Source organism: Pleurodeles waltl, chromosome 10, assembly GCF_031143425.1.
Source record: "Pleurodeles waltl isolate 20211129_DDA chromosome 10, aPleWal1.hap1.20221129, whole genome shotgun sequence".
Classification (NCBI taxonomy): domain Eukaryota; kingdom Metazoa; phylum Chordata; class Amphibia; order Caudata; family Salamandridae; genus Pleurodeles; species Pleurodeles waltl.
In genome coordinates this window covers 577,373,944-577,390,297 of record NC_090449.1, presented here as the reverse complement: position 1 = coordinate 577,390,297, position 16,354 = coordinate 577,373,944, and the positions used below count along the sequence as shown (strand labels likewise).

The window sequence follows — 16,354 nt, the reverse complement described above, 5'->3', positions numbered from 1 at the left end:
GAGGTGGGTGGCACAACCAGTGCTGCAGGCCCACTAGTAGCATTTAATCTACATGCCCTAGGCACATGTAGTGCACTCTAATAGGGACTTACAGGTAAATTAAATAGTCAATCATGGATAAACCAATCAATAGTACAATTTACACAGAGAGCATATGCACTTTAGCACTGGTTAGCAGTGGTAAAGTGCTCAGAGGTCAAAAGCCAACAACAGCAGGTCCGAAAAAATAGGAGGAAGGAGGCAAAAAGTTTGGGGATGTCCCTGTCAAAAAGCCAGGTCCAACAGGTGTCTTATCTGTTGTTTGTGTTGAGTTAACAGATCTGGTCTGTTTGGTAGTTTGATATGAGGTACTACTGACAGATCTAGTAGTGTTGTGTATCATGGTTGGCGAGCCCAAGTTGGTGCTACTAGTATTAGTTTGAATTTGTTTTGACTCAATTTGTTTACTAGATACGGAAGGAGTGGGAGAGGGGGAAAAGCGTAAGCAAATATCCCTGACCAACTCATCCATAACACATTGCCCTTGGAGTGAGGGTGTGGGTACCTGGATGCGAAGTTTTGGCATTTTGTGTTTGCTTTTGTTGCGAACAGATCTATTTGCGGTGTTCCCCAGTTTTGAAAGTAAGTTTTCAGTATCTGTGGATGAATTTCTATTCGTGGACCTGTTGGTGATCTCGACTGAGATTGTCGGCCAACTGGTTTTGAATTCCTGGGATGTACTGTGCTATTAGGCAAATGCGATTGTGAATGGCCCAATGCCAAATCTTCTGTGCTAAGAGACACAGCTGTGATGAGTGTGTCCCTCCCTGTTTGTTTAGGTAATACATTGTTGTCATGTTGTCTGTTTTGACAAGAATGTGTTTGTGGGCTATTAACGGTTGAAATGCTTTCAATGCTAGAAACACTGCTAGTAGTTCTAGTTGATTTATATGAAGCTGGCTTTGTTGAGTGTCCCATTGTCCCTGGATGTTGTGCTGGTTGAGGTGTGCTCCCCACCCTACCATGGAAGCATCTGTTGTGATCACGTATTGAGGCACTGGGTCTTGGAATGGCCGCCCTTGGTTTAAATTTATAGGATTCCACCATTGAAGCGAGGAGTGTGTTAGGCGGTCTATCAACACTAGATCTTGAAGCTGACCCTGTGCTTGTGTCCATTGTGCTGCTAGGCACTGTTGTAAGGGCAACATGTGTAATCTTGCGTTTGGGACAATGGCTATGCATGAAGACATCATGCCTAGAAGTTTCATCAAAAACCTTACTTGATACTGTTGGTTTGGGTGTATGTTTAGTATTACGTTTTGGAATGCTTGTACCCTTTGTGGACTTGGAGTGGCAATCCCTTTTTCTGTGTTGATTGTTGCTCCTAAGTATTGTTGTATTTGACACGGGTGTAAGTGTGATTTTAGGTAGTTTATTGAGAACCCTAGCTTGTGAAGGGTTTTCATGACGTATTTTCTGTGTTGAAAACACTGTTTCTGAGTGCTGGTTTTTATTAACCAATCGTCTAGGTACGGGAATACATGAATGTGCTGTCTTCTGATATGTGCAGCTACTACCGCAAGGCATTTTGTAAATACTCTTGGTGCTGTTGTTATCCCGAATGGTAACACTTTGAATTGGTAATGTACTCATTGGATTACAAACCTTAAGTATTTCCTGTGGGAAGGATGTATGGGTATATGGAAGTAAGCATCCTTGAGGTCTAATGTTGACATGTAGTCTTGTTGTTTGAGCAATGGAATCACGTCTTGAAGTGTTACCATGTGAAAGTGATCTGCTTTGATGTAAAGATTTAGTATTCTGAGATCTAAGATTGGTCTCAGTGTTTTGTCCTTTTTTGGTATTAGAAAATACAGGGAGTAAACACCTGTTCCTTTCTGATGGTTGGGTACTAGTTCTATTGCTTCTTTTTGTAACAACGCTTGGACATCTAGTTGTAATAGATCCAAGTGCTGTTTGGACATGTTGTGTGTTTTTGGAGGCACATTTGGTGGTAATTGTAGGAATTCTATGCAATAACCATGTTGGATAATGGCTAGGACCCATGAGTCCGTAGTTATGTCTTCCCAATTTTTGTAATAATTTGTGAGTCTCCCCCCCACTGGTGTTATGTGTTGGGGATTTGTGACATTGGAGTCACTGTTTAGTTTGTGGGGTTTTTGGGCTTTGGAATTTCCCTCTTGTTTTAGGGAACTGTGCACCCCTATATTGTCCCCGAAAGCCTCCTCTTTGGTATTGGCCCTGGTATGTGGGTCTGGCCTGGGAGGTTGAAGGTTCTGTGCTTTGGGCCCGAAACCCCCCTCTAAAGTGTGGCTTCCTAAAGGTGCCTCTGCTCTGTGGGGAGTAGAGCGCGCCCATGGCTTTGGCCGTGTCCGTGTCTTTCTTTAGCTTTTCTATAGCTGTATCCACCTCCGGCCCAAACAACTGTTGTCCATTAAAAGGCATATTCAGCACAGCCTGCTGGATCTCTGGTTTAAATCCGGAGGTGCGTAGCCATGCGTGTCTCCGAATGGTGACCGCCGTGTTTACTGTTCTGGCGGCTGTGTCCGCTGCGTCTATAGCCGATCTTATTTGGTTGTTGGAGATACTTTGGCCCTCCTCCACCACCTGTTGTGCACGCTTTTGAAACTCTTTGGGTAGATGTTCAATGAAATGTTGCATTTCATCCCAATGAGCCCTATCATATCTTGCCAATAAAGCCTGTGAAGTGGCAATGCGCCATTAATTGGCTGCTTGTGCTGCAACCCTTTTCCCTGCTGCATCAAACTTTCGACTTTCTTTGTCGGGTAGCGGTGCATTCCCCGCAGTCTGGGAGTTTGCCCTTTTCCGGGCTGCCCCTACTACCACCGAGTCGGGTGTTAGTTGTTTCGTGATGTACACAGGGTCCGTAGGGGGAGGTTTGTACTTCTTCTCCACCCTAGGTGTGATGGCCCTGCCTTTGACTGGGTCTTGGAACACCTGTTTCGCATGTTTTAACATGCCTGGTAACATAGGCAGACTTTGGTATTGGCTATGTGTTGATGACAGGGTATTGAATAAGAAGTACTGTCTTTTGGTGGTGATGGTCTTGCCGGGTAGCAATCGGAACTATTATCAGATACTGGTGCATCGTATAGATCCCATGCATCTTGGCTCATCCCTGTGTGCGTTGGTGATTGCATCATTGGGGGTGTTGCAATTGGGACAGTTGCGGTGAGTGCTGTGGCGATGGCTGTGGCGAAAAACGTAGTGGAGTTTTTTCTTTAGCCACCTTTGCTTTTGGCTGTTTTTCAGTTTCCTGGAAAGCCAGTTTCCATTTCATTTTAATTGGGGGAAGAGTTCTTATTTTCCCTGTGTCCTTCTGTATATGGAGCCTTCTCTGTGCATAGACTGGCTCTCCCATCTCTAGTTCTTGTCCAAACTTATGGCCTTGTAGTTGTGATGAAAGGCCTTGTTCTTCGGTATAGGAGCTTTGTTTCGGCTCCGAGGCTGGATGTTTCGGCACCAAAACCTTTTCAGCAGTCTTTTTTGGCTCCGAAGCCACCTTTTTCGGTTTCGCTGTGCCGATATCTCAGTGCCGATTATACTCTGTGCCGGTATCTCGACCGGAGTCGGATGTCTTCGGCATGTGTGTGTCCTTTTTCGGTGCCGATGCTTGGTCACCGTGCTTACGGGTTAAGCCATGGCCTGTCGGCGGTGGTGTCCCCTGGGCTTTCATTATTTTTGTGTGAGTTTTGGCCGGGGCTGTTTTACTCACGGTTTGTTGCCTCGCCGGCTGCTCATTCTCGGGCTCGTCCGAGTCCGAGTCAGGAATGGAGAATGTCTCCTCTTCTTCGACGTCGGGGTGCCCAGCCGGCGTCGACGCCATTTGAAGCCTTCGAGCTCTCCGGTCCCGTAGCGTTTTCTTCGACCGAAATGCCCGACAGGCCTCGTAGGTATCCTCTTTGTGTTCGGGGGACAAACACAAATTACAGACCAAATGCTGGTCTGTATAAGGATACTTAGCGTGGCATTCGGGGCAGAAGCGGAATGGGGTCCGTTCCATGAGCCTGGAAGACGCACGCGGTCGGGCCGACCAGGCCCCGCCGTGGAATGGAAGCCCCGAAGGGCTACCGGAGCTCTTCTTTTCTTCGGTGCCGATGTGCTCTTACTAAACCGATACCGAGCGCAAACAATACCGTCAAATTTTCCGATAGTTAACTAACTTTCCGAACCGAAACACGGAGCGAAGAGGAACACGTCCGAACCCGATGGCGGAAAGAAAACAATCTAAGATGGAGTCGACGCCCATGCGCAATGGAGCCGAAAGGGGAGGAGTCCCTCGATCTCGTGACTCGAAAAGACTTCTTAGAAGAAAAACAACTTGTAACACTCCAAGCCCAACACTAGATGGCAGGATAATGCACAGCATGTGTATCTGCAGCTACACATGCCATCGAACATATGGCACTGTTCCTAACTGGTAAGGGCTTCTAGAGAATGGGGGTCATTACAAGCTTGGCGGCGGCGGTAACCGCCGTGCGGCCGCCAATGCGGCCGCACTCCCGCAGACCCCATTACGACATCCCCGCTGGGCCGGCAGGCGCAAACCAAGTTTACGCCCGCCGGCCCAGCGGGGATGAGGCCGCAACATAGGAGCCAGCTCCTAATGGAGCCGGCGGTGTTGCGGCCGTGCGACGGGTGCAGTAGCACCCGTCGCGCTTTTCACTGTCTGCTATGCAGACAGTGAAAAGCTGCCCGGGGCCCTGTTAGGGGGCCCCTGCACTGCCCATGCCAGTGGCATGGGCAGTGCAGGGGCCCCCAGGGGCCCCAGGACACCCCTTACCGCCAGCCTCTTTCTGGCAGTGCAAACTGCCAGAAACAGGCTGGCGGTAGGGGGGTCATAATCCCCAGGGCAGCGCTGCCCTTGCAGATTATCACCGCCGGGGCTAAAACGGCGGGAAAACGCTGGCCCCAGCGGTGTGACCGCGGCGCTACCGCCGCGTGTGTAAAATGGGTCTCCGTACCACCAGCCTGTTGGCGGTACGGACGCCACATTACCCCTGGCGGTCTCTGACCGTCAGGGTCGTAATGACCCCCAATGTGTGCTTCTGTGTGACAATGTTAATAACTCAGCTGCAATTCTCCAAGAACTGCCTTATCCTGGTTTTATTGAGAATTCTTTGAATTTAGAAGGGTAATTTTCGCAGCTTATGTCGTAGGTAATGGCCAGTGCATGTGAATGAGGTACATCATAGAGTCACATATCATAAAAGATTTCAGAGGATACTTATATCATTTACAAACCTTAAATACAATTATTCTGGCACAAAACTAAACTGAAAACTTACATGAGCCATCTAAGTCTAATACCATGCTCGGTAGTTCAAATGTATTTTTTGTTTACCAAATATCAGATGCTTTTGACACAGGCATTTGGCTGGCGATTTCTGGTGAGACATACTCCGGAGAGCCGTATTGGCTATACTGTGGAACAGAAGGATCAATTTTCAGGGCAAAGCCAAAGTCACATATTTTAATGTCTTCTTTGTCAGGGTGAACCATCAAGATGTTAGACGGCTGCAACAATAAAAAAAAGTGATTACTTGTTATGAAGCGGTAGCATGCCCTTCTATGTTATGTTTAGACTGGTAAACCAAAGTCAACAGATGTTATTTGTATGGTATGACCACAACTGAACCCCACATTTTTACTTAAATATGATTTGATGATGGGAGCCCTAAAACAGTTAAAAAGTTCAATGCGCTCAAATGGGAAGTTAATGTGTGTTAATCAAATTTGAAATCGGTGATGGGAATCGATAGAGCATGATGTGAAAAGGTCACAGGTGCAAGACCAGAATAGGAGGAGTTTTATCGAAGCATGACCCCTTTTGCCCTTACATGTGGCAGTGAAGTCTTTGTGGCATAGGGGAATGCATAAATGGCATGACTCCTACAGCAATAGGGGAGCAGTGGAAGTGCCTAAGAGGGCATGCCTGTTTTTGTGCACTTTGTAGAAAGTGTGAATGTGAATATTCAGAAGAATGAATAGAAGTGCATAAGGTCTCTCTGATGAAAGACTATACTAGAACTAGAAAGTGCAAGAGGTTGGTAGAAGAACCACTATTAAGAGGAGTTTAGTGCTTTTAAACCCATGCTTTGATGTTGTGGAAGGCCCCTCTCAGTGGTGGCTACAGGGAAAGAGCAGGAGTGTAGTTCAAGACCTAGGGCATGAAACAATCAACCATCTGAGCAGATTAAGTACTTGGCAACAACTTGAGACAGGAAGTCTGTTTGGCTAATTCTTGAGGAAGCCATTTAGTGAGCACATCCAATGAGTGAGGGGGTTGCTTTCCCTTAGGTAATTCACACACCTAGGTACTACAGACCATGACACAGTTTTCCTGCTGCATGGTATGACCTAGTGAGGTAGTTTTTGGTTGGTTCCAGAAGATAACTAGTTGCCTAGGACGTGAAGAGGAATCACACTTTGGTCCCATTCTTCGTCAACATTGTGGTGAGGTACCACTATGACATAAAGAAAAAAAAAGTACACTACAAAAATATCTTTGTGACCTTCAATAGCAATGTTTCTGGTGCATACATTTTCTATCTGCAGATTCCTTATTTCTCAAATCTCAATCAGGCAACATACTGGAGCCAGAAAAGTTAAAAAAGGGTCACCTGAACTCATAGGTGGTGCGGAGCTCCAACTTGCTCAGTGCCTCCCAGGAAGTGATATCAGCAGTCATAAAAAAGTGCCACTTTTGTACTCTGATGTCAGTTCCTGTGTTTTTTTTCCACACCCTTACAGGCAAAAACAAAACTGACAAAAAAGACAGAAATGGAGTGCAAAAACTAACGTGAAGCCTATTCAATACATGTTATTTCCGAGGAGGAAGAATTTTTACCAGAAACATTAGCGAAAAAGTAACTCAGGCTTCCTATGGACAATACCTGCAGATTCCTCACCTCTTCAATCAATACCAAAGCAATAACCTAGGAGTAGATTCTGGGGACAGAAACAAAAAAAACTGTTTTGTACGGACCCATGAAAGTGATCAGCCTCGCAAGCCTTTGCTGATAACAATGACGTCATAAGGAACAGAATCAATGAGGATAAGAAAGAACTGGTTTTGCCTGGCAAGAGATCTAGTGGCATCAAATACTCAACAAAGACGTCCAAATCTATCCACTTTATTCAAAATCCATGAAACGATGAAATGCTTGTCATGAGAAGACCTTTGGTTTCTAATTTAATTTTTTAATATAATGAAGCATTAGGGAAAAGGCCCGAGGAGGTCAACAACCTAAAATAACTCAACATAACCCTGCAAAGCCAGGGGGGGGTCATATGGCAAGCAATGCCACATATAATAATAGGAAATTACAGATATTTGCTCTATACATCACCTCCCTCGAGAGCAGGAAACCAAAACGTGTAAAAACCCATGAACATGGTATAACATGTATTACTAAGGCTCGGCAAGACTTTGCTGGCAAAAAGAAAGATAAACATTAGAACATCAGAGAACTGTGCATTCAAGGTTTGAATGTTGTGAGATGAACACCGGACAGCAAATTTCACCCGGTGTCCTGCAAAAACAGCTTTGGTATATGGATGCCTGACTGCCAAGATGATTTCAACTACTTTGGGAGGCAAATCACAGATCACTAACTGTCCCCGTCCAGTCTCCAAGAGAGAAGATGTAGGTTGTGGAGGCTTCGATCAAGGATCCTTCCCGGCTTTTGTAATAGGAGATCCTCTCGGAGAGGCAGCCGGATTGCAGGACAGGTGCTCATGGTCAGGCGTTCCAGGTACTACTCTCTCCTCGCCCAGTCTGGGGCTACTAGGATAATTTGTGTCAGGTCTTTCCTGGTCTTTTTCAACACTCTGGGGAGGGCAGATAGGGGCGGAAGGGCATACAAGAGTCCTGAGCCCAATTCAGACAGAAGGTGTCTACGGGGAGAGCTGCCTGGGGACCTCCAATTAGCAAAAATGCTGCCACCGAGAGTTCTCTGCAGTAGTGAACAGACCGAGCCAGGGTTCTCCCCATTGTTGGAAAACACCCTGTGCCACCTTCAAGTACACCCACGATTCGAGATCCAGTAGGCAATGTCAGCTGCGTTTGATCGCTGTGATGTTTAAAGAGCTATGCTCCCCTTAAATCTTTCTGGGGCTGAGTCAGCCTTCACTCCAAACAGCCTAGGGCAGACGAGGAGTATGTCCATCTGGGAGTGTTGAACATCTGAAGAAAAGCCCATGCAACCAAAGTACTACTCTGGTCTCTTTTGCCCTATACAAACAGCTAATGGTGACAATACTCAAGAGAATAAAGTACTTTGCTGCATCCTGACCATCCAAAATTAAACGTTGTAGCATTGATTGGACTTTATCTGGGACAGCTTGTAAGATTTCTGCTACTCTGTCCAACAACGCATGAGTACCTCCCCATGAGGCAAGAGGTATATATGGACCTGAGGGTGGGTCTAGTGGAGGGGATCATTTGCTTGGCAAATGTCTCTATCCACTGACGTTCCCTGTTGGGTGGAATCGCAGGGAATGAACCGGGGTGTAGGGGGCTGGTGGGCACCAATATCATCAAGCTCATTGCAGTGAGATGCTGAAGACGGAAGTCTCAGTGGGTCAGTGCCGCCTCACCACTTGCCTATTAACTGGAGGGCAAGATCCTGATTTCGCTCACCAGAAAATCTGTCAGTGTAGCACTAAATGGTATGAGAGGATCTTGGCTAGTTAGTCCAGGGTTGAGGACCTCAGAAAGTAGGTTTTCACCTCAGTAGTGGGTAACATGATGTCTAAAACCTTGCAATGAGGTAGGTGAAACTCCCATTGCCATAGCCAGGGACAGGGATGAGAGGACAATATCCAGCGATATATCTAGACCACTGGCATCCTGAAGATCGTTGAATATATTGCATTCCTCATATTAGTCTGGGTCATCATCACTGTCTCATTTATAGTGTGGGACATATGTGTCAGGCTCTGACTGGGCATACTGTTGAGGTCTGGGTAGTGGGAGATTGTCTCTTCTGAGTCTGAGAAAATGATTGGGTCTGTTTCTGATGTTGGTGAACTCAGTACTGGCATCAATGCCTGAACTGGTTACTTTGGGCATGGTTCCATGAGCGCTGCTGGGCATGGGGCTGTGAGTGGCAAGAGGCATGGTGCTGGGGTCAGGCTGAAGGGTGGGGCCGCCTTGAAGTGAAGTTGAGCAGTGAAGTCAGAGTTGTGGACAGATCCATTGGCAGTAACTTGACTGTAGACCCCTTTGTATCCTGCAACACCAAGGTGCATATACTGCCTAGTTCAGCTCCAAGGAATTCAGGATGCATTAACACCAGCACAGAATCAGTTCTGACAAAAAGGACAGACTCTGCAACTTAAAGGTGCCTTAAGCGTGGTGCAACTGAGAGTGGTGCGAGTGGCAGGACGATGGAAACTCATGCTTGGACTACTTATGTTTTCTGGCATTTTTTACCTTATCTCAAATCTGTGATCTCGATACAGATGAGTCCCTGGAGTGGCCTTGGGAGCTAGAGTGCGTCCGCGTCCTCTACTTTGACTGTGATCACTCCTTTGACTTCGACTTGAGATATTCGGTGATGGCAAGTTTTGTTTCACTGTCTCGGATGGCCTTACCATCCATTTTGGCATAGCAGTCACATTAGGCTGAGTCGTATTTGCATCTGAGCCACCAGAGACACATGTTGTGTGTGTCGGTCATAGACATTGAGGATGACCGTCATGACAAGACTTACAGCCTTTTGTTCTAGGGAGAGGCATACTACACACTGACGCATTTTAGAAGGAAGAAATCTGTCAGAATGACAGGACTCAAAAGCTACAGATCCATGTGGGGAGGTGTACAAGGAGAGGAGAAGATGCCAGAGAGTGGAGGTGGTGCGAAAATGGTATCGCATTTGGGGTTGGATGAATCAAACGTGGAGCCACACAATGCCGCCTGCCAACGCATGAAGGAATTTATAGCAAAAGTTTCTGCATCAAGTCTGGAGGCAGGGGAAACTCACAAGGTGAGGAATCTGCCGTTAGAAACTTAATTTGAATAAGGAGTCTTCCCACATACAACATTTATTACAGTCACTTGAATCTGCTGCCCATACATACTTTCTGTACCTGCATTTTTTCCCTATATGTATTCTCTTAAATTGGATATATTTTTCATATTTAATGTGAATGCATGCTAATAGTTTCCATGATTATTTCAACTATTTGCAAATTTGTCAAACTTTAGTAACGGCCTCACAGGAGAGAGAAGACATCAAGTGAATGGCGGTGTTTGCTGAGAGTGTGTCTGCCTGGTTGGGTGATTCTTCCTAATACTAAAGGGGTTGTACCAATTGAAAGGATAGTGCCTACTGGAATAATTGTGCTTGGTGGTATGCCTAAATGCAAAGGGGGTGGTTAGATCCCTGATAGCTCCACATCTCAGTTTATCATGTCCCTAGCAAAAAAAGACAGTACTGTCTTCTCATAGGCACCCCTTGTTGTTCAGTGTCTGGACACTTTTGGGGAACTTCTTATGCTATCTAAAACTTTATAAACAAAAAATATAAATACATGATTGGAGTAACTCCACTTGAGAGAGCAAATATTATTCAATAATCTTTATTATAAATAAATAAAGCCATGTCTATCGTGGTAATTACTTTACAGTACTTCCCTATAGAGTGATTTGACAGTTTGACAGTTTCATAACAATACCTCCTTAGAGGATATAGGTGGTCATTACAACCCTGGCGGTCGGTGTTAAAGCGGCGGTAAGACCGCCACAGGCCGGCGGTAAGAATTTTGCAATTACGGCCGTGGCGGAAACCGCCAACATAGACAGCCACTTTAACACTCCGACCGCCACAGCGGTACAAACAAACAGCGCGGCGGTCACCGCCAACAGACAGGCGGAGGACAAAGTACCGCCCACAGTATCACAACAGGCCAATCCGCCACCTTTTCCGGGGCAGATTCACCGCGGATAAAAACACGGCAGAAACAGGATTCCGAAGGGAAAACGCTCACCTCTACACACCCCACCAGGAACTAGGACACCATGGAGCCAGAACTCAAAATTCTCCCTGCAATAGTCTTCGTGCTCCTCTACCAGGAGCACGAACACCTGTGGCGAAGACCACGGTGAGTACTGCACCTACGACACAGGGGAGGCAAAAAACAGGGACACAGACACGCAACACCCCCACCCTCACTTGCCACAACACACACACTAATCCATATTGTTACATCACAGTTACACCCCCAACCCCCCCGGAAGAATGCAAAGACAAAAGAAAATGAGTGTAACCATTGTAATCTATTAAAATCAAGTAGGCAAAAAAAAATATATATATACACCATTAACAAAATATACACCAAGCATAGTAGTCCAGGTAGTGCTCCAAATAAGTCCGTGGAACACTGGGCCCCCACGGTATGGGCGAGGCCCACACAAGATCCCCGACCATGACGGAGAGAACACTGCAGGGTCATCAGAGAGCAAGAAAACAGGCACCTCAGGGGGAGGGAAAGGGGGGGCACCTCAGCCGGTTGAGTGCACGACGCCAAACCACGAGGGGGCCACATGCCCACTGTTCAATCCTGGGGAGTGCAAAGCCACAGTCTCTCAAGTCTCTACAGTGGGTGGGTTGCCCACTGTTCAATCCTGGGGAGTGCAAAGCAACAGTCTCTCAAGTCTCTACAGTGGGTGGTTTGCCCACTGTTCAATCCTGGGAGTGCAAAGCCACAGTCTCTCAAGTCTTTACAGTGGGTGGTTTGCCCACTGTTCAATCCTGGGGAGTGCAAAGCCACAGTCTCTCAAGTCTCTACAGTGGGTGGGTTGCCCACTGTTCAATCCTGGGGAGTGCAAAGCCACAGTCTCTCAAGTCTCTACAGTGGGTGGGTTGCCCACTGTTCGATCCTGGGGAGTGCAAAGCCACAGTCTCTCAAGTCTCTACAGTGGGTGGGTTGCCCACTGCTATATCCTGGGGAGTGCAAAGCCACAGTCTCTCAAGTGGATGACAGTCTCCACTGGTTCTGGAGGGGGCATGTTGCCCAGAGTGCTTCATCTTGCTAAGGACAGAGGTAGTGGATGGATCTCTCCACTGGGTCTGGAGGGGGCATGGTGCCCAGAGTGCTTCATCCTGCTAAGGACAGAGGTAGTGGATGGATCTCTCCACTGGTTTTGGAGGGGGCATGGTGCCCAGAGTGCTTCATTCTGCCCGTGACGGACTCAGTAGCGTCAGTGCCCTGGGTGCTCATGGGCCAGCGTTGCTTGAGACGGCGGTGCCCTGTTCAGCGGTGCTTGAGACGGCGGTGCCCTGTTCAGCGGTGCTTAAGACGGCGGTGCCCTGTTCAGCGCTGCTTGAGACGGCGGTGCCCTATTCAGCGGTGCTTGGAGCAGCGGGCTCTTTTGCAGTGACTCAGCTGCTGGTGGTCCTTCATGGCCCAGTGGGGCTTGTGCTGGCGATCCTCTCTAGCCCAGCGGGGCTTGTGCTGGCGGTCCTTCATGGCCCAGCGGGGCTTGTGCTGCCAGTCCTCTCTAGCCCAGCGGGGCTTGTGCTGGCGGTCCTTCATGGCCCAGTGGGGCTTGTGCTGGCGGTCCTCTCTAGCCCAGCGGGGCTTGTGCTGGTGGTCCTTCATGGCCCAGCGGAGCTTGTGCTGGCGGTCCTTCATGGCCCAGCGGGGCTTGTCCTGGTGGTCCTCTCTAGCCCAGCGGGGCTTGTGCTGGGGGTCCTCTCTAGCCCAGCGGGTCTTGTGCTGCCGGTCCTTCATGGCCCAGCTGGGCTGGGGCTGACAGTGGCCTCCTGGGCAGCTGTGCTGGCGGTAGCCTCCTGGGCAGCTGGGCTGGTGCTGGCGGTGGCCGCCTTGGCAGCTGGGCTGGTGCTGGCGGTGGCCTCCTGGGCAGTGGGATGGCGGTCTTCTCCGCTGTGCTGCTCTTCCCAGACTTGCTGAGTTTCCTGTGCCCCTTCCCCACCTTGGAAGGTGCTGCAGCTGACTCCACACTCCCACCTGTACCCCTGGGAGCGGCTTTGGTGGCTGCAGTCTTCCCCCTCTCCTGCCGGGCACTGGCCAACTTCTGATGCTTGACAGGTGGGGGACTGTCTTTGCTGTGGCTCTGTGCCACACTGGCTGCCCTGGTGGCCGGTGCACTCCAGATTCAAGTGACTATAGGCACCACTGGTCCCGGAGATGTTGTGGCTAAGATGTTAGTTCGCGACCTAGGAGACGGACGGGGTGGGGAAGGTGTGGGAAAGAGGTCAAGGTACAGGAAAAGTTTCTTGGAGACACTGGGACGGGTAGCTGGAGGGGGTTTGGGAGTGGAGGAAGAGGTTGTGGTTGTAGGAGGTGTTCGTTTGCTGACTTTGGGTGAAGGTGCATGCGCTGGAGGCTGTCGTGAGGTGGATGGCTGTTGGGTGGGTGGGTGCCTGCATTTGTGTATCTTGGGAGGGGGCGTCACAGACACACTGGGAGAGGATACAGGCACGTGTGAATGGTAGTTGGGGTGGTGACTGCACATGAGCGGGTTTGTGGTGGTGGGTATGCTGGTGATGGCAGTAGTGGCTGTAGAGGTAGTGCGTGCAGGTGTGAGTGGAGACAAGACTGGGAGGGAGGAGGGAGACGACGAGGAGGGGGACACAGTGGAGGCAGTGGATGTTGGTGTGTCTGCATGTGTGTGATGCTTGCATGAGTGCCTGTGGGATGTGTGGTGCTTTTGTTTGCCTTAGCTTCCCTTGTGTGTTGACGTGTGTGCATGCTGGTCTGAAGGTGTGCTTGGGACAGGCTGGGGTACAGGGGATTGGGTCTGGGTGGAGGAAGTTGGAGGGGGGAGGCTAGAGAAAGGGACAATGCCTGCCATCAGTGCTGAGGCCAGAGTCTGAAAAGCTCGCTGAAGGGCCGCCTGACCAGAATGAATGCCCTCCAGGAATGCATTGGTTTGTTGCAACTGCCTTTCTACACCCTGGATGGCATTCAAAATGGTAGACTGCCCAACAGTGAGGGATCTCAGGAGGTCAATGGCCTCCTCACTGAGGGCGGCAGGGGTGACTGGGGCAGAGCCTGAGGTGCCTGGGGCGAAGGTGATGCCCACCCTTCCGGGTGAGCGGGCACGGGGCAAAGGCTGAGGGGCTGCTGGGAGGGCGATGCTGGAAGGGGGGGTGGTGGCTGTACCTGTAGATGGGGGGGCACAGATGTTGCCGCCACCACAAGGGAGCTCCCATCAGAGGACGAGTCCGTGTCACTGGTCTCAGCTCCTGTCCCCGCCGTGGAGCTCCCCTCGCCCTCCGTCCCACTGGTGAAGTCTGATTCCGTAGTGTGGCCTTCCATGGCCATGTGGGATGCAGCCCCCTCGTGCTCCGGTGCCACTGCTCCTCCGCCTGATGATGCTAATGCACACAAGAACAGGGAGACCACAAAAAGGGGGACGACGACAGAAGAGAGACATGTTGAGTGCATGCATTACCACTACCGTTGGCGGACACGACAGACACAGAAGCCCCCTGCACTACGCCGCGCTCTTGGTCTCCACTGTTCAATTCCTGGGAAATGGCCTACTAGGCTATGGACGACATCTGCACACATGGCTGACACAGGGGCATGACTAGGTGTAGTTGGCACTCTACAGAGGTGCGGTGGGGTGCCACATGGCCTGCCTTATGGAGGGACCTTGCCTACGGAACTTGCCCTGGCCTAGGGAAACCCACAGCGTACCTCCCCCACCCAGACCCCTCCACTGCGCGCAAAATCAGCAGAATGAGAGTGTACTCACCCCCTTGTGGCTGCTGTGATGCCCTCAAATGCCCATCCAACTCCGGGTACGCCACCGCCAGGATCCTGAACATGAGGGGGGTCATGGTGCGACAGGCACCCCTCCCACATTGGGAGGACATCCCCAGCTGAGCCTCCGCCGTCTTCTTGCTCCAGCGGCGAATGTCCTCCCATCTTTTCCGGCAGTGGGTGCTCTGTCTGTGGTAGACCCCCAGGGTCCGGACGTCATTGGCGATGGCACGCCAAATATATTTTTTCTGGTGGGCGCTGACCTACATGATTTGTACAGGGGGAAGAGAAACTTATTACCAACTGCACCGTCACAGTCATTGGCCCCCATCCCTACCCTTGCCATGTGGCACATGCACTCACCGTCGTTTCATGCATGCCGCACTCTACCCCCTTCCTTCTTACATCCACCCCTCTCCACACAGGCATAGCCCATACAGCATGCTCCCAGTGTACTTACCTGTTTGTCTTGAGGACCGTAGAGTAGCGTGTACTGGGGGAGGACCACAACCACAAGTTTCTCCAACTCCTCTGATGTGAAGGCAGGGGCCCTTTCCCCAGACACTCGAGCCATTGTCTCTTCCAGACCGAGGTCACAGCAGCACTTGCAGAGTAGGTCCTCTCCTGTCGAAAATCAGGTATCGAGTGATTGAAGTGATAGAAAATGGCAGTCACGTCCGCGGCGGTGCATACCGTCACCGCCGGCGTACATCGTTATTGGCTCCTGGGACCCATAGGGTCCAATGTTAACCAATGCAGCATTACACCGCGTTCTTCGACCGCCTACCGCGATGGTGTACAACGCCAGTGCAGTTACCTCACATCCCACTGTCCCACTTTACAGGTCAGGCAGCCGCCATTCCCACATGGCTTCATTCTCAACTGCGTCACACATACCTAGGCCTAGACTCAACACACATACAGGCCACTTTTTAGATTAGGATTGGTATTCTGTGTAAGCTGGGGGTACGTACCTCTGAGTAGTTTGACTCTGTGCTCGCTGTTGTCCTTCATAGGCACGTCCGCTGGGACATGTGAGGAGATGGCAGCATCCTCCGGTGTACCGACCATTGGTGGACCTGTCGACAATGGAGGAAAGACATGTGATCATCACATACAGGCTTGACCGTGCCACAAACCAGGAACTGTGTACCCAGTTGGAGCCAGACCTGATGCCAGCTATCCGCCATCCCACAGGAATCCCCCCTCAAGTGCAGGTGCTGTCAATGCTCCATTTCCTTGCAAGTGGGTCATTTCAAACAACAGTGGCCATAGCATCAGGGATGTCCCAGCCTATGTTTTCCAACGTGTTGTCCAAAGTGTTGTCTGCCCTGCTGAAATACATGCGGAGCGACATCGTTTTCCTTCAGGTGGAGGATTTGCCTACAGTGAAAGGTGATTTCTATGCCCTGGGACATATCCACAACATCATATGTGCCATTGATGGGACACATGTGGCTTTGGTCCCCCCCCCACAGTTGTGAACAGGTGTACAGAAACCGGAAGAGTTATCATTCTATGAATGTACAGATGGTATGTTTGGCCGACCAGTACATCTCCCATGTGAATGCCAAGTTCCCTGGCTCAGTGC

General features: G+C 49.7%; 1 protein-coding gene across 1 annotated transcript in view; it reads right to left on the bottom strand.

The window, feature by feature from the left end:
• The window catches only part of OBSCN (obscurin, cytoskeletal calmodulin and titin-interacting RhoGEF), a 1,961,032-nt gene that overhangs the window by 559,473 nt on the left and 1,385,205 nt on the right, over positions 1 to 16,354 (bottom strand). Inside the window, exon 109 of the mRNA XM_069211034.1 lies at positions 5,366 to 5,538. Coding sequence (XP_069067135.1) covers positions 5,366 to 5,538 — 173 coding nt within the window. The remainder of the gene's footprint in view (positions 1 to 5,365; positions 5,539 to 16,354) is intronic.